At 36.7% G+C, this 19,315-nt stretch overlaps 1 protein-coding gene across 1 annotated transcript; it reads right to left on the bottom strand.

Moving 5' to 3' along the window:
• Positions 1-1,035: 1,035 nt before the first annotated feature.
• Positions 1,036-17,860, bottom strand: gclc (glutamate-cysteine ligase, catalytic subunit). Its single transcript, XM_051125368.1, has 16 exons — positions 17,360-17,860; positions 16,075-16,187; positions 14,608-14,790; positions 12,890-13,003; positions 12,382-12,440; positions 10,688-10,824; positions 10,495-10,569; positions 9,977-10,093; positions 7,879-8,017; positions 7,480-7,592; positions 7,229-7,321; positions 6,789-6,893; positions 5,755-5,836; positions 5,495-5,607; positions 5,252-5,372; positions 1,036-2,130 (listed from the first exon to the last, which is right to left on the bottom strand). Exons 1-16 carry the CDS (start codon positions 17,507-17,509, stop codon positions 1,949-1,951), a joined length of 1,896 nt encoding a protein of 631 aa, XP_050981325.1. The 5' UTR covers positions 17,510-17,860; the 3' UTR covers positions 1,036-1,948.
• Positions 17,861-19,315: the final 1,455 nt, after the last annotated feature.

Below are 19,315 nucleotides of genomic sequence, written 5' to 3'. Positions count from 1 at the left end.
TTCCCTGGCATCATTAGATGAGCACAACTGGGTACATAATTACAGTATAGCCTTCATTTTGGACTCACAGGAGGCCTGTCCATAAAGATTTCGTTCAGGGCCCTGTACATTTCAGCAGTGTTGGGGAAAGTTACTTTTAAAAGTAATGCATTACAATATTGAGTTACTCCCTAAAAAAGTAACTAATTATGTTAGTTACTTTTTATGGAAAGTAATGCATTACTTTACTTTTGCGTTACTTTTTAAATCTGGGCAGAGCTTGCTTGTTTGTTTTTAATATAAAAAGTTCTATTTTTGGCAAATGTAAAAGCCTTTTCACACCAGAAAAGTAAATTCACATCTGTACAGTAAACCACAGAAGAAAAAATATAAACTCTTCAGCAATAAAAAAAAAAAGGAAAACAAATGATAAGAGTATCTTGAGTAATTTTTGCTGATTAGTATGGTTGAATTGGATCATCGAAGGTTGGCAGCAACGTGGTATGAAATGCATAAAGGATATTTGTATTATTTAACATATTTAATTATTGCAGGTTTGCCTCATTTCTGAGTTGAATTTCACTGTTTTTATTCATTTTGAGGAATACTGAGTCTGTTTTTTGTGAGTGAGATGAATTAATTAGATTAACAACTGCATTAGATTGACATGTAAGGCAGCGTTTGATGCACTGTTTAATGTTTCTTTGATGAAAAACCTGAATTAGTTTAACTGAGAAAGCCCTACATCTAATTTCAGCTGTAAGCCTCGATTTTCTAGATTATCTAGTCTTATTTTTTATGCATTTCAAACCAGTATTAGCTATACAAGGGTTATTGGTTTAATGAAATTCAGGTACAATTAAGAACTGATAGTAATTCTAAAAACTCGAATAGTCACCAAGCACATTCAGTCCTCTGTCCAATAAAACAAAGCAAACAAAAACATTTTGTGTCAGACAGTCAGCGAACTTAAACTGCCAGTGGGCATGTGCTTGTGTAACAGCTTTTATTGCCAGCGTGGCAACGACAGCTCGTAGATACCATCTGCAACAATGATCTGATGCTGATTAAATGATTTAATGAATCGAATTTTATAGAACAAACCGTCCACGCAAACAGCATTTAAAGAATTGTTTCCACAATGCATGAATTTTAAAGAAATGACAGCGCTCTGTTAAAGGCATTGCAGGGGCAGTTTCACTCAATAAGCTGAATATGTACAGGAATCACTTTATTTGAAGCCATATACAGATATTAAAGCTAACAAACTATAGCTTAATCTAATTCCTCCTTTCATTATTTTAATAAAAAAAGATCATCTGCACCCTCTAGTGGTGGACCTGCTATGTAAAGCTTAACAAAACAGCTAGGAAATTTCAGATGGTATAAATTTAGCTGTCCTTCAAACACTAAAATGACCAAATATAATTTGTTAGTGAAAAGCAACGCACACCACACCACTACGGTCTTCTGCTTATCCCCCATTTAAATTCCTACATCATTTAAGTCAGTGCTGCAAACAGATTTGCATCAAGACCAGTGTCTTAAAATCTTTTCTTAATTGGTACAATATTAAATGCCGAAAAACAATAAGAATCTGCAAAGCAAGTCAACAGTTTCATCCATAAAAAAAGAAAGTACACTTGTTAATGCCCGATGAAGTACAGTATTTACATTTCAACAATGAAAATATTACTAATGTACAATTTAGTGTTTGCTACATTTACATCATCTCTCACAAACTCGGACCGACGTGAAATATGTACACATCAGAGTACAATTAACATCATGGATCTGTTTGAAGCTATTAAAATAATTTGCGAATAATAAAAATCTGCTATTTACAAATTCAACAAACCTTTGGCTGACCTCAGCAATCAACACATGCTATTTTAAGTATTTTCTTCAAACTTTTGTCTGGACTGCTGTGGTCCTCCGTTCTCATGCAAAGGAGCGGTTTGAGCAGCTTTTATTTTCCTCTGTTCACCGGCTCTCCGATAAGTTCCGGACATTTCTCTTCCCCCTTTGCGATTCTGTCGCACTTGTGCAGCAGGTCGTAGTTTATTTTGTCTGTAATGACGCTGTCCTGCTTGTACTGAGGATGTTTGGCAACAAACTCCCTCATCCACTTAGCCATAGTCATCAGTTCACCTTAGAACAACATGGCAGTGAAAACAAACATTAGAAGAAATAGAAATAACACAAAATCCAAAGTAATGATTGAACTAGTTTGCCTGCAGTATAACATTCTTAAGTTGTCAACACAGGGGAAAAACACACAATTAAAGAATGGAATTTTATAACAACATGTGTAACATGTTTGCATGTGCATTAGAATTAGAATTGTCCAGTGAAATTAAATGAAACTAAAACAGTTTTTTGTAAAAAAAAAAAATAAATAAATAATAATAATAATAATAATAATAATAATAATAATAATAATAAATATATATATATATATATATATATATATATATATATATATATCTCAGATTACAAAAGACAAATGATACACAGAATGTTTAAAGGCCGGAACACACCAAGCCGACGGTCGGGCATCGGCCAGTGTCTGTTGGGCTAGTTTGTTGATGTGTTCCACACGTCGGGCTCATGTCGGCAGGAGTTTACCGGCTTCGGGGTAAAACGAGTAAGTAAATGAGTAAGTAACGAGCAGTGTTGGGAAAAGTTACTTTTAAAAGTAATGCATTACAATATTGCGTTACTCCCTAAAAAAGTAACTAATTATGTTACTTACTTTTTATGGAAAGTAATGCGTTATGTTACTTTTGCGTTACTTTTTAAATCTTTTCAAATTGCTTGTTTGTTTTTTTAATATAAAAAGTTATATTTTTAGCAAACGAACACACCAAAAGCCTGAAGGAAAAGTAAATTCACATCTATACAGTAAAACACATGACAGGAAAGTTCAACACTATTCAGCAATTAAAAAAAAAAAGAACAAATGTTAGTTCATCTTGAGTCATTTTTGCGTATTGGTGTGGTTAAACTGGATCATTGGAGGTCAGCAGCCAAGACACTGGTTAATAAAATGGGATTAAATACATAAAGAATAATTGTATTTTTAAAAGATATTTTGATATTATTTAACATGTTTAATTATTGCAGTTTAATTGTTGTCATATTCTGAGTTACATTTCACTGTTTTTATTCATTTTAAGGAATACTGAATCAGTTTTTTTACTCGCACTACTTGTAATGCGTTACTCCCAACACTGGTAATGAGTAAGTAAATGAAGGCGGCACAAACAGAAGCCTGTTCCAATGTTACATGATCTTACCCAAACATTCCAATATGTGAATATTTTCATAACAACTTGAGCTGCTTAAAATGAAAAAAAGTTATTAACGTATATCTGGGTATAGCTCGTATATCCTTGTTTTCGTTTCTCCTTTTGAATCACGAAGATATGAAGAGTTCATTTGCAAAAACAGATAACTCCGTTTTTTAACAATTTTCAAAAATCATGTTTTTTCATTGTGCATCACAATTAATCTCAATCAAAGTGCAGTTGGGTTATTTTGATTAAAATAAAATAAAAAAAAATACAGCTTCCGACAATAAAAACATAACATGATGTTTGAAAATTTTAAAAAACAGTTATCTGTTTTTGCAAATGAACTCTTCAAATATACTATTGATAGCTGCTGTTATAAGCTAATTCCTCTCACGCAGGCACAGAACGCACAAATTAGTTTGCGGGCGGCCGTAGTCTGAGCGGTGTGTTCAAGTGCAGCTATTTGGTCCAGACACTGCCAACGTGAGGCAACAACAGTGTTACCAGAATTGGGCTACTTTTACACTGTTGCTGCGGGTTGTTTTTCATGTCCGCGGGGTGATGCGCCCCCAATAACATGATATTTAGCACCTGGAATGCAAATTTTACAGAAGGAACCCTGCTGAAAAACGTGTATTTCACCCCTGGAACGCAATTTTTACCTAGGAACCCCCCTCTAAACATTATTGGGCAAGTTTTAAGTAGCAATTGACTACATGCACACATGACTTCCTTGTTTTAGACAAGTCAGCTCAGTCATTTCCGGTCAACTATACTGTCTCGTAATAGGAGTGTCTTTTGCTTGTTTTCTCTACATAATCCATTCACAACTTGAAGAAAAGTTTTGTTTGTCTAAGTGGACCAAATGTCCATGTATACCGTTTCAAGAATGACAAACGCGAGTGTAAAATATCCGTGTAAATCCGCTAAATATGCATAAATAAGTCATTTGATATGATTGACAGTAATAACCGAACCAAACATCTGACAAGCCGATGTCAAAAATAGAGCCGTGCTTTAAAGGATTCAGACTAAATTCAGAGTAACAACAGCAGTACCAAGTTTGTGTTGGTTGAATATAGGCTATTTGAAATGTATGTAAAAATATGTTGTTATTAAAATTAAAATATTTTAAATTCATATTGACTCATATTGAATGCATTATTTAATTCTTATACCATTAATATTTAACTTATTTAATTTGTAGTAAACTGTATATAATTTTTTTAAATAATTCACCCTTATAGGCTGTTTGTGTCTGAGCTTATTTATTTATTTACTTTAATGGCTTTCTGCACTTGATATACTATATACTTCAGTGCAGAAAAAGTACTAAAATTTGTTGTACTAGTAATTTTATAATAAATCATGTCATTTTTATGAATGAAAAGTGAATCTCTGAAGTGAATTTTACTGCACAGCTGTAGAGTTGAAAAATAATAAAGGCTTTAAAATATTACAAGATTTCAAAAATGTGTTCATGACTATAAAGGCAAGTTATTGATTATCAAGGATACTATTAAGATGTCACTGAAGAGAAGCATCTCTAGCTGTACAGCTGTACAACTATGTGTCTATGTACTCTTCTGGGATTACCAGGCTCAGAATTTAAATTTATATTTATACTATGAATCTGAATGTTCATGCCACTATCATTATTTACGATGTTGCAATTATTATTTTTCTCAGGAGGCGGCAGGAGAGCAGTCTCAAGAGTCTCCACCTATATTTAGCACATATAAAATGAGCCACACCGGAAAATTATGAGCTGACTTATCATTATGCGGAAGTTCTAAAGAACACTTTGTGCATATGGTCAGTTTGGCGGGTTTTGTTGTGAAAACCTGGCAACCCTGGGCGACAACATTGATGGCTTTTGTCGCCACTAGTTCTTCGAAATCGGCTTGGAGTGTCCCGGCCTTAAAGGAGAGAAACACAGCACTGCTGCAGCAATGAACCTAAAACCATTTGCATACCAGAAGCACGCTTCTTAATGAGTTTCAGGTAGTTGAGAATAGTGCAACGCGTGTCGACATCCACCTCCATGTTCTCAAGATAGCTGTTCAACATTGGTATCAAGCCATGAAATACCCCTTCCTAAAAAAAAAAAGAAAGAAAAAAAGAACACTAACACTCACACCAACACACAATAAAATGGGAAGAATTAAGTATCATTTAAACCAGTAAGCGTATCATTGAAGCTACATGAAAACACACACCTTCCCATTGATGATGGTGTCAATACTCATCAGTGTGAACTCTTCACCGTCATTAGCTTCACTCTCCACTCCATTCTGAGCTGTGGAGGGTGGATCTAACACTGGGTTGCAGCCTGAAAATAATAATTTTTTTCTTTTAATTACCAATTTGGAACCAACGTGCAGTGTCAAAAATGACCACATTATTTTAGTTGTGCCCTCAATACAAATGTATCAGAGTTAACTGTCTATATGAATGATAATGACCTCTATTTACTAACCTTTAAAGACGTCCTTCCGAAAATAAAACATGCCTTCCTGCACTGCATTTCGCTTCTGGGCTACTTTCATGTTTTCATCAACCTAAACCAAAATAAAGGTGCATGCAGTGCTTTAATGAACAGAAACACAAATGTCATGCATGCACTTGTATAATTCTTGGTGATTGTCACAGGTTTACGAATGCTTAGGTTTTTTTTTTGCCACTTAATGTCCCGTTTTTCAGCTGTGCAGGGGCGATTCTAGGATTTTCATTTTAGGGGGACTCAGCCCCCAATGAGGGTATAATAACAATAAATAAATAAATAAATATATAAATAACTAAAATAAAATAAAATATTATTTGACTAATAGGGGTGGTATATTATACTTATTGCAATATTCCACTGTATTGTATAGATTGGTCTTTCTGATCACACACACACACACACACCTGTTTACTGTACAAATACAAAATTTTATTGTTTGTATTTCTAGTACTAGCCTCCTTCCTTAGCTGAAGTATGCAAACCTCTTTGCCACATGCATCAAAATTTCATCAAATGAAAATGGCAACATGATCGTTTTATAAAGTATGCATTTATGTGCTTCATTTTTGCTGGAGGAAACAGCTGTGGTGTGATGAGGGGTGAACACAGCGAAAACGTACGCTATAGTAGATGGGAAACCGATTGCTCCCCATGATATTTTATATACTGTATTTAAACTGCACAGATGCAGATATTATAACAATCTATCGATAAACACAGACCTTGTCCTTTGTTTTTCGCTCTGTGCCACCGTGGTCTACAAATTAAAGAACGCGCTGAAAGAAAGACGGAGCAGCCGATTGTCGGCTGCAATTTTTATATGAATTTTAAAGGGGACTGAGGAGATCACGAATCCGTGTACAGCTTATGGAGCTAATCACAAAATTTTAGGGGGGGCTGAGTAGTCAGTTTAGGGGGGGCCTAGCGATGGCCATGCAGCTGTGTAACAAAGAGTTAAAACGCTATGTGTCAAAACACACACACACAAAAAAACAAAAAAAACAAACCTTTGACAATGGAATGAGGAAATCCAATTTATAGGACAAGATCACACGGGTGAGGAGAACGATAAACACGACATAAGCTGAGTTTTCAAAATCTGTCAGTTGAACCTGTTAAAAAGAAAAACACATATGACAATCAGATACAAGAAACATGAATTCAAATGACTGCATAAATGAAACAAAATCAAACCTGACCAGATGTCCACATTGTATTTTTTTTATTATGCGAGTTACACATATTATATGAAATCTATATTATATAGTGTGTGTGTGTGTGCGTGCATTCTGTCAGTAGAGAATTATTAGTTTTGCATGTTGTTCTTGAGTAAACCGTAGATGGCCGAGTACGGACATTTGCTTTGCTAAGCACACAGCCAGTCAAGCCACGTCTGCTTGCATCATTTGGCACACAGACAGCGGGCAGACTGCTGTTTGTTTAATACCTCCATTGGACGGAACTCGACTCTCCATCCGATTTCAGAGTTTGGAGGAGGGGGCTTGAACCTCATTGACTGCCAGTTGGTTGACTGAATGTTCTGCAACATGCAAAATAAACTATAAAGGTTAATTTTCACATGCACTTTTAGCTAAAATTTTTCAAGCCACAAAGTGTACACTGGTCTAATATTGACATTTGTTGCTGCCGAGCAATTTTCAGTTTGCTTGAACAATAAAAATCAGATGTTAACTTTACCTCAAAGTGGTCCGATTCGTTTTCATCATCCAAATGAATCTTCTCCTGAAAGAGCGACAGCGGGTCACGGATGAAGAGATGTGCAATGTGCTGTGCCAGCAGTTTGTCAATGCCTGCAACAGTGCAATACAGCGCGCTTGAAAATACTGCAAACAGAGCTGACAGGTGCACCGACTGCGGCGCCCTGCTTCAATGATTTTCACACCCCGTCTACACCGGATACGAGTGCGTGTCGCGTCAAAGGCAAACAGAAACCATTATAAGCAACGATGCTGTCTACAGTTAGGAGAAAAAAGGAATCAAGACTTATCATTTGAGGTGATCTTTTTGAACCGCTGGTTTTGACGCGTCAAACATACAGAGCCGCTGTAGACGAGGTGTCTGTGCGTGTTTCTTTACCTGCATCTAGGAGCTGTTTGTTGATTTCTTCATCTATGGTCAGCTCAATGTCATTGTATTTGTCACCACAGCAGGAGAGGTAGCTGTCAATCGAATCATACCGTGATTTATGGATCCTGAATTTGTTGTTCTTCAATGGCTACAGAGACACAGAAACGCATTCATTTTTAACCATGTCTATGAAAGAACCAGAAACACACAAGGACACGGGCAGTTGACATGATGTGACAAATGCCATGCAGCATGACGTGCCCAACTTAAAGTAAAACTAGTGATATCCAAAAATCAGCTGGTTAATCAGCTTGGCTGATATATTAATCTATTGAGAGTATTGGCCTTGGCTGATAACTCTTGACATCAGAAGTAGTCAGATTTACCGACAGCCTTGTTAATTATTATACACGCAGATTTCATTGGCATTTGACAGTAAAGATTTGTACTTTAACAAATATTGTTAAAAAACAACAACAACAACAACAAAAAAAACATTTGTGCCAATTCAAAATGTAGAACAATTTTAAGATGAGAATTCATGATGAGAATATTTATTCACAAATATCATGTGTGCAAACAGAGTGTGATGAGGTTTTCCTTTTTTCTTAGAGTTGGGCAATATCTAGAGTGAAACACTACAATAACATTGGGGGGTTGGGGTAAGGCATGGAAAACGAATAAAGCATTCTGTGGAGCCACTAAAGGGGCGTGATTAGCTGCTCGCTAATGGCAGCCAGTCACATTACAGTACATAAAATTTCACCTACTACATAAACAGAGGAAGGAGAAATGACTGATAGAACAATGGCAAATGGCATATCCAGAGCACCTCTCACAAACAAATAATTAACTGAAAATATTTCCTCGAGCAACCCTTTTTCTCAGTCACACCTGTCACACAACCAGTTTAAGAGCAGTTTTTCTTCTTCTTGTAATTAGGAGCACTTGTCCAATGCAAACAGCATATGGTGTTCTGTGTCAGCCGCAACACAAGAATATGTTGTTGTCGTTCAAATCAACGTGTAAATAACTGCACAACTGACATAAAACTGTTTGCGTTCAGGGGATACTATCCAAAACGGCACTAGGGTGATGCGGAGAAGACAAATTGTTAAATAAAGTTGTTATTTGTTGTTTTCTTTGCGTACAAAAAGTATTCTCGTAGCTTCATAAAATTACGGTTAAACCGTTGATGTCACATGGATTATTTTAGCAATCTCTGCTACATTTCTGGATGCTGATCACATTAATTACATTGCTGTCTATGGGAGGGGCAGAGAGCTGTCAGAATGCATTAAAAATATCTTAATTTGTGTTCCGAAGATGAAGAAAGCTTTTACAGGTTTGGAACATCATGGGGGTAAAGTGATTAAGGACAAAATTTTCATTTTGGGGTGGAATAGCCCTTTAAAACAAGGACAAATCGACTTAAACACAGTTTTTATAGCTGTACAAGCTGTAAATGCCTCAGGCATAATGTGAAGTAAGGGATTTGTGTATTTAGCATTTGCGCTGGTGTTTTTTTTTTATGGGATTTGTGCACTCGTTTTGGACAGAGAGACTAAAATAGTTTTCATTTGAACTGTTGGACAAACGTCAATAAAGGTGTTTGTATTTGTGTGACATTGTGATGTCTGTCAGCCATTGGCGATGAACGATGGCATCGTCTTTCGGCCTAATTTTTGGCCTATTTTTCCTTTTACATATTAAAAAAAAACAACAACAACAACAAAAAAACATCAGACCTTATCTAAAGTGTGGTCGTATAAAAAAAAAAAAAGTTTGAAAAAAATTTTTTTACTAATCAGATAGGATTAGTTTTCTTTTAAAATTATTAACAGAGGCTGTCCATTACTCCTTCACACAAGTCTGGAATGTCTGTAATCATTACTGAATTGGTAGTGTCTATTGTTTGGATGTGGGCGTTATAGAACATCATGTAGCCTATAATTATACAATTATTTATATAATTAAGGAAGGGGATTGGGGCCAAAAACACTGCATTCCTTGTTTCATAATTTGCCCCAGACATTGCACCAGGAAGGGTAGGTCCATTTGAGGAAAACTATTACTATATTACTGTAAGATAGGATCCTGTTCTCACCTCCAGGCCCCTCTCCTCTCGGGTTCTGTCATCCACAGACGCCGAGATCACACCCCAACGGCAATCAATGTCTGATACGTACCCCCGATAGAACGGTGAGGCAGCGCTGAGAGCCATCTGCACAAACACAAACAGCAATACTAAGAACTAAAAACATTTCTGAAAACATCTGACAGGATGGTTGTACAACTACACAGGAATGTGAAAAGATGAGAATGGGTTATACATTACTTCATGTGTGGTAAATCTGGTCAATTTTCAACTAAGGTCAAAGTTAGAAGATGCTTTTCAAAAGCTAGACATGGTTAGACAATTCTCTTAGTTTGGGATTTTAAAACCAAATGTTATTCTTCGTCAGTTTTCTTTTCTTGTATGAGGTAGTGTACTGCCTGCAGCAATCATCGACACACATTTATATACAGTTTACTTAACAGCGTAAACACACAGTGATTAATTATCACTTTTTACAAGAACAGCCTGTTGTGTTGTAACAATTCCTGTAACCCGTGGTCTCTTACCACTATGGGACAGAAAGTGGCCAGTTGGTCGTAAAGGTAGCGCGCCTCTTTGATGCTGCAAGCCTGGAAGGTCACCTGCAACGGCAGCAGTGGACAACATCGGTCCAGTGTCAACCACTTGACCCAAATCTCCTCAAAGCAAATCAGTAAGAGGCAACAATGATCAGGTTTCTGGGAATAAAAATCATTTTACCTGCAGGCAACAGTTTCCCATGCCAAAGCCCATGGCATCCATGTAGATGTGATCAGGCAGGGCTCCCCGGGCAGCTTCCCCATCATCCTCTGGGAACGTCTCCACGAAAGGAGATGGGGTGTTTTCATCTTTAAAAACTGTTCATGACATAGAAATTCAAAAGAATACATCTTGATTTTGTTTTTAATGATCACCTGCTAAAACAAATCTGGCATTTTTCAGAGTAAAAACACCTCCTTCCACATAAATCTTAACTTGCTGCAATATAAAAAGAACCATTCCCCATGTCATTTGATTTCACTTTTACAGCATATCACTGGGCAACACCACCCGCTGTCAAATCTCATTTGCCCTGTTCTGAGGGAAATGAGAACTGGTAACAACAGTCAAGTCATCTTTATTTTTATAGCGCTTTATACAACACGGATTGTGTCAAAGCAATTATTAAACAAGAAAACATCAGAATCAAATATGGAAACTCGACTGTGGAGACAATTCAGACTCTACTCTAAAGCAGCTCTAAAAGACAATTACTCAATGTTTATTAAGTTCAGACAGGGCTGCCCGATGATTCAGATTTTAACAGTAACCACAATCTCTGCTTATCTTGATATATTAAGCATAATGGTTTGCAATATTTACCTGCTGGTTAATTACCCTGAAAATGTTTCATTTTACTTTTCCATTTGCATTATCTTGGATTGATCAAGCTTTAATGGCTGTGGTTGCCAGATGTCCCCCAATCAGAGCTTTTTCTCAAAATGAACACATAAACATCATGTTCTCATTGACTGTGATTGCATCACATCACATAGCAGCTTTGCGTATATAGAATCTCATAAGTCGGGTTTCCATCCAAAGTTGCAAAAATTGGAATACGGCATAAAACATTTGCGAATAAGCTCCGTTTTCATCCAACAAGTCAAAGAGAACAAAATCATCACTTCCTGGTAAACTGACACTATATATTACTAAGAAAAGTAGAAGAAGCCACTGAATATAGTAATTTTCATATATAATAAATTACTTGCACCTCAGAGCGAGCAGATGAAACACAATAAATGTGATCATTTCTTTCAATGGTGGATGCCTGCTGTTTGGGAACGCAGTCGTGTGAGACAGTTCTGGGAGGCAATTATACAGAAATACCTTGACGACAGACTTCGCTCAGGCATTGCAGAATGACAATGACAACAATCAGATGCTGTGGAACAAGATCGGTCCACTGGTTAGATGGGTTTTGCCGTCCCATAGTGCACTTTTTGGATGCATATGGAGGAATTGATTCGGCAAATGCGTTTCCATCTCTCATTATTCGCACAAGTCAAAAAACACATCAAGCGAGCGTATAAACTTTTTTTGCGAATTAAGGGATTTTTATTCTAAATGTGGTGTTTCCATCTGATGCGATACTTCAAAATGCACATAAAAACAGGGTGATGGAAACATAGCTATAGTGCTGCATCTGGTTAGGACACATGTAGCATTATTGAATTATATGTTGGGAACATCTCCAGTGTATCCACTGGGTTGTGCTCAAATTTCTGGATCATAATATAAACTCATTTACTCACATTAGGATTAGTTCACATGAAACCAGACATACTCTGTTTATTTTATTTCCAGAGCAAGACTGACTTTCAACAACAGACACAGAATTCTATCATTTAGAAAAAACAATTCAAAACACTTACTTGGTACATTTATCACCACCTTTTCTCCCCTCCGGTGGCGTATGTTTCTGGTCAGTGTGCTGTAACACATTAACAAATCTGTTAGTGATGCATTATCTAAAAGATCCATACCTTATTCAGCTGCAATAACCATGCATTAAATATTTAGAAACATTATGAACTGCATGCTTAGAGTTTGCTAAAATCCTTAACTTACTATAAATATGAGTGACCATAATAGAACTACCAGATGAACAGCACTTTGTAAAATGCTCTTGGCTACTGGTATGTGAACGATCATTGTCTGATGAACTGGGCTCGCCATAATCCTCTTGTAATGCCTCTAAGCTCTAGCTTACGTAAACAACTTCACATTGTTTGCATCAGATGTCACTTTAAACACTTTTAGTTGCGACGTAAAACTTGTAAACTCACAACGTCCCATTTGGACATGAAATCAGAGACAATCTCGTTAGATTCAAGACCTGAAACTAATCCGGACAGGTCACCGGGACACATGATCTCTCACCTGAATCTAGGGTGTCTGTTGATGGCCTCATCGGGGAAGAAAAGCGATTTGGACACCCCTTTTTCAACAGGTGTGGGTTTGTATTCTGGCTGAGTGAAGCCTGGGCAGCCTAACCTAAAACACACAAAACACAAAAGAAAGTTATAACCATGCACTGCAATTCAGAACTGCACACATTTGCATATGACACTGCAAACTCTACAAATGACTTAATAGCATGGAAAGGCAAATTTAAGCCTGTATCTGTTATCAGGGTCATTAAAGTGTTTGGGGGTAAAGGGTGAATGCTATCTACAAACATACAGCACACCCAACTCATGCATAAGAGCAAATGTTTGAATTTTATTATTATTTTTTTTTTGTAACAATTAATATGTTTCGAATAAAAAGATTACTGTAATATTTCTTTAACTCTAAAAGCATGATATACTTCCAGCAAAATCGAAAAACGAATGGTGTGATGTCAACAAAATTTGAACAAAACAAGTTAATTTTGAAATTAATTTTGGTGGTTTGGAACCGCTAACTCATAATAATGCATTATAATCTTCTTTTTGCTCCAGAGCAAAGGACAAAAAAAGAAGAAATAAAAAGAAGAACTGTACCATGACTATATTGGGGGCTGTACTTTGACTCAAGTAACTGAGTCACTTACATAAGAACTTCTTCAGAAGCAGCCCTAAAACTGGTTGCTGTTGTTCATTCATTGGGTTCCATTTACATTCCATTCCATTTACACAAGAAAAATAAACAAACATGCCAAGCATGCAATCTAGATACTAGAAGCAGGCCTTATAACCACTTACACCACTTTCAAAGTCTTTTATATAATTGTTTATGTCATAACACTGCAAAAATGTAGGTTCGTAAGTAATGATTATTTTGATAATTGATATTTTAATAATTTTGACAATTTACAAACAGAGAGACAGACACCGCATTTTAAAAGGTTAAATCATTAAAAAAAAAAAAAAAAAACACTCAATTTAAAATGATAAATGGAAAAAATAAATAAATAAATGAAAGCTGGAAAAATATTAATTGGTAAATTGTATATCACCTCTTTATTATAATTATATTTATACCCTATTACAATAGTCACTTTACAGTAACTTCTCTTATCCAAATTCAACTACCTGAAGGTGTTTAAAATGCTACGTGTAGGCAAAATGTATTTTATAACACTCCCTTTTTAATACATGCTGTTTGAAGTGCATTTGCACGCCGGCACTTGTTCAGTGAAGTTTGTGATGTTAAACGGAGACTTGCTGGCTTTCAGGGCAAACCTTGCAAAATGGAAATACTTGCAGAATTTTCTAACATTTACAGATAAATTTATAAGCATAAAATCCGAGTTTTGCACTGAAGAACAGCACACACATCTGCCCACAGCACTTGACATGGTAAGCCACGTTCAACTGCATGCTTACGTCTTTGTTTGAAGCCCTCTTATGTTTTGGATAACTTGGGTCATTTCCCGCCACAGCTCACTATTTCAGATCTGTTTTGTCCACAAAAATGCATCATTCACTACTGTTAACTGTTACGTGACTGGTCCATAATCTGGTTTCTGCATCTCTGAACCCTGAATCTAAATGCAAAGACATCTTTAATGGACATTTGCTTACATTGCTTACACAGCTTTGGCTTGATATGGATATTATTACTGGATTACAGCTAAGTACTGGCTACAGTTTATTGAATGATGATATAACTACCTGGGAAATGATGTAACGGCGAGAAGAGTCTCATTCTTATTAAGCACAGATGCGGCTTCCCTCCTCCGCTTTCCCATGTTGTCTTCTACCGTGTTAAACTCTGACATGGTCCCTCCGTACGGCTGCCCAGGGGTTCCTTCGATCATGTAGCTGCCGTACTCCGGCCTCCACAGGGTGGGGTGGCTGCAAATGTGCAAGGTTGACAATCAACTACTAAGAAAACTCAAACAATGCAAGAGATCAATATATTGTCTTGTCATCCAAAGGGACATATAGAAAACTTTTTTTAAACTAATGGTCAACAGACATGGTTTATATTTTAATGACTGATAATGATAAATAAAGAACAGTGTAGCCAATGGCCATTAACAATGTTCAAAAATCATGTTTTTTCATTGTGCATTCCAATTAATCTCAATCAAACTGCAGCTGTTGTTTTTTTGATAAGGTAAAAATAAAAAAAACTAAAAACTAACATAATAAAACATGATTTTTTAAAATGTAAAAAAAATAAATAAATAAATAAAGTTGTTTTTGAAAATAAACTCTTCAAATATACACTTAATTTCCTCGAAATTCACTAAACGTTTTGCCGTTTTTTTTATTATACTTTGACGACTGGATTCTAAAGTTTGGAAATTACATAGGAAATGAATTCCATATCAAAAAAGCATGTTAAAATGAGGAAATATCAGTCTGGCCAATACACAGTATCAGTCTACTGCTGATGCAATAGTTTTAATAGATGGCATCTCAGATTGTCCTGTGCCGGGACGGGGCGATACGCTCTTCAGTATGTGCAGTAGAGAGGAAGTAATGAGGAATGCCACGGCTCTCTCATTTCCCATCGCATGCTGCTATTTCCCTTGAGCTCCAACAGCTATACAACATCAGTGGCACCTGGCTTGTGTAAACAGCTTTAGAAAAAAAAATTAAAAGGGCCATTTCTCTCAGCTTCAAAAAAATGCTATTTAAATGCTTATGCTATCTGAGCTAACAGCTTCAATTGATTCTTATGAGACAGTCATTGAAAAAAATACAAGAAGTACAAGTTCAGAAGGTACGATCAGTCTTGTTGACTGATTAGACACATGCATAAAAAGAGGGATTGGCTGCAAGAAATTACAGCCCTGTAGGAGGTTAAAGTGTACAAAAGGACAAACGAGCTATGTTCAGGTCACCCAGTTTACAAATAAATCAGCAATGGGTGCAATAAAGGCCAGAAGATTTAGAATACATCTGTGGATTTATTGCAAAAGCGCATTCCCCTTTTTGTCTGGCTTTTTACGCACAGCTGCAGCTAAACCTGCTGTTTTTAAAGTCATTAAGTTTTTCAGCTACCCAGTAGCAAAACTCTGAAAATATTAACCAAACATGCACGTTCTGATGAATAAATCAGGCCTGGTTTTAAAACTTTTAACCTATTTTTTATGATGCCCAATAAGACCCCACAGGATGGTGACTCACTTGGGGTTGATCTTTTCACCCTTTTCCTGAAGGGTTTCCAAAACATCCTTCCCGTTCAGAACCAGGCGGACTTTCTCATTGCTGTCATCCATTTCCACCAACATGTACTCCACCTGCAAGAAGTTTCAGACACAGTGTGTCACGTTACCAACAAAGCCACAAATATTACCCACAGGTAAAAATAGTTTCTGTGAGCACTGTTGCTTTCACGGAGGTATTATGCATATTTTGTGTTGAGTGAATTTGCCTTGCAAACTCAACAATGACAAAGCACATTATTCTTGTTTCTCCAAACATTCATTACACATTCATTATGAAAGCGAAATCGCAGTCATTTCTAGACCGATGCCATTCCATTCTTTTTTCCTTTTAAACCCACTAATGCGGAACAAAGGATTTATCTAAACCAACAACATTCCAGCAGGTTTTTATCATTAATCCACTGACGTCTTCTTGCCGAGCAAAGGTATTGAAATGAAAAGCCATTTCAAAAGGAGGTTTTAGAAACTGACATTAGCCTGTTGATCCTACATGAACTGCAAGTTTATACACAAAAACATGTTTAGGCACCGTTGTTTGTACAGAGGTAAAAAGATTTTAAAAAAGCAAGAGCTCACTAAAGGATGACGAACTGGAGCCCATCCAAAGGAAATGGGTTTTGTAGATATCATCATTCTGTCCATCTGTGAACAAAAACCCCTGGCAGAGGGCAGACCTTTACATGTCTGGGCATATATCATTCATACCCTTTTATCAGTGGAAAGTCTGCACACACCCACTCATAATGCGATTTTCTACATTTTGGAATGAGAGGAGCATGTTTTATCTTTTATTTGAGCTTCCACTGTGCACTGCCTCAACCAAGCTCACCCTGGGATCGTTTTTAAACATCACTGAAGGAGGTCTTGTGTAGGCTGGACACTCGTTGGCCGCTTTCCCTTAAACTATCGAACGGCAGATGGAAAAAGCGCTAAGTTTTAGTTTGAAACTTAGCACGAACTGAATTTGTCTACAAAACGAATATCGAGATTGTAAGCATTAGCCTGTAGATCACAAGGATTTTAGGGATCGTACATGCAGTCACGTGTGTCTGTCCATAAGTGTCAATGCACAAAGTAGAGAGCATGCATAACACAAAGTGAGCTGAACCGGTGCACCTGCTCATAAGCAGCATCCAAATTCGGTCCATTGCATCATTGCATGCTGCCTCAGAAAACGTAACCACGTGTTTCTCCATCATAAGCAAAGATAGCATGCATTTATGAAAACAAAAAAAGCGCCTCACCTCGTCTCCCCATTTCAGCACATCCTTCTGTCGATCTTTGACCTTATTGTAGATGTTGAGGAACTGAAGGATGCCGTGCTTTCTAACGTGGTCAGCATGTTTCTTGGTCTCTTCCCAGTTAAGCGGTGACCCTTGTGACAGTAAGCCCATAGCACAAACCTACGATCCCTCGCTTATTGTTATGGACTTGGACTTCAGCTTCTCCTCCAGCGCCGCGCACCGCGTATCTCAATTCACGTGCAATACTAACGACAATTTAATGCTAGCGATCGCACACGTTAGGCCTTATGTGATTCGTTTTAGACACGGATATATTCGCTCTTCGCTTCTTTGCGGTTCCGAGTTAAGTGCGGGTTACGGTTTCAAGCCTCCTCGACTATAGCGGAATAAAACGGTGTCGAATTGCGAGCGGCTGATATTTGATCGGAGTGCGCGAGCTATGTCAATCCCTTCCTCTCGCACAGACACTTTGCTTGGACTGAGTACACGTGACTGTGTCGAGGCGGTGACGTCATGTTATGACTCAGCAATCCTTTCCCGGTACTGTATTGTGCTCGGTAGATGGTGTGGGTAAGGTAACAACGAGCTGCTGTAGAAGCCTATCGGTTTGAATGTGCTTTTGTAATCATGACGGAGCAAAATTTAAGAGGCGCAATGAAGTGTTTGTTCAGTTACGGCTTTCGTTTAGCTTTTGGTTTTTATTAAATGCGTTATTTGTTTTCTTCTTTTGCTGTTTCTTTTTCTTCTTATATGAAGGTCACGTTTATTCGCTGTTTTCAGCAACGTTTGACCATTGTGTTAATGTACACATTATTTAATTGGATTTTTTTGGCTGGCCGTGAAATTAACCTGGGCAAGACAAACGTTGTATTTCATCAAAGGTTAAGGGTTGGGGCAACACCGAAGTCAACAAACACAGAAGGGTCTTCTAACATTAGGGGAACGAATCCAATAGTATTTCTATATAATAATGATTTTTACAAGTAACTTAGAACATTTTCTATTTGTTATTTGTAGGTTTTATTTATACAACCATAACTGCTAACCATTAAATTACTTATACAGAACATTGCCTTTTACTTATTTATTTTGTTAAAAAAATAATAATAATTTAAACATTGCAGTTGTTTTTGTATGACACATATAGAGCTTTCTCTCTCTCTCTCTCTCTTTAGATATTATATTAAGGAAATCAATGATGTGAATGATTAAAAGCAAATGGGGTTGTTGCTAGTAGGTCAGAAGTCACTACTTTTCCATTCACTTGTCATCGTGAAAGTTATAAATTTGCATTGTCATACTGTCTATTAGCTGGCACTAGCTCCAACGCCCATTATATTTACTGTAACGTCTAAAGGTTTACCAACCAAAAAATCTGTCATCCTTTAAGCTGTTCCAAAGCTCTATGAAATTCTTCTGCTGGACACAAAATAAGATATTTTGAAAAATATTGATAACCAGTTAATCAACCTCATTGACTTCTATGATATGGAAAAAATACTATTGAAATTAATGGCGACTATCAACTTTTTGATTAGCCATATTCTTCAAAATATCTTATTTGGTGTTTGGAAGAAAAAAGAAATTCATATCAGTTTGGAACATATTGAGGGTGAATAAACGATGACATGATTTTCATTTGGGTGAACTATGCCTATGCTTTTTTTAGTGTTTTGCAAAGTCATTTGCAAAGTCATTGTTTTACTTTCTCTCTCTCTCCTGCTCTTAACCTCTCACTCTCTCTCTCTGCTCATTGTTCAAAATAGATTCCAAAAAAAAAAAAGTCAACAGCAACATTTTTTAAGAAGCTTTAATAAATATGCAGAGCTTTATTATCTGACAACATTTATTACAGTATGTATATTGTGAATACAATCCATTGATGTACCTTAAACAAGCAATACCTTATTAAAGTAATAAATCAGTAGTGTGTCCAGTTGTCACATTTTTTTTTTT

This window comes from Labeo rohita, chromosome 13 (genome assembly GCF_022985175.1).
Source record: "Labeo rohita strain BAU-BD-2019 chromosome 13, IGBB_LRoh.1.0, whole genome shotgun sequence".
NCBI lineage: Eukaryota > Metazoa > Chordata > Actinopteri > Cypriniformes > Cyprinidae > Labeo > Labeo rohita.
Note: the sequence above shows the minus strand (reverse complement) of the source record. Positions and strands in the feature narration are given on the sequence as shown.

What these genes read in the sequence shown, in the direction of transcription:
- gclc (XM_051125368.1), bottom strand. Translation starts at nt 17,509, where the DNA reads ATGGGCTTACTGTCACAAGGGTCACCGCTTAACTGGGAAGAGACCAAG. An exon ending in GAGAGGAGAGGGGCCTGGAG is followed by an intron (nt 8,018 to 9,976) that starts GTGAGAACAGGA and finishes GTGTCTCTGTAG; the next exon opens with CCATTGAAGAACAACAAATT. An exon ending in TCGAGTTCCGTCCAATGGAG is followed by an intron (nt 6,894 to 7,228) that starts GTATTAAACAAA and finishes TCTTTTTAACAG; the next exon opens with GTTCAACTGACAGATTTTGA.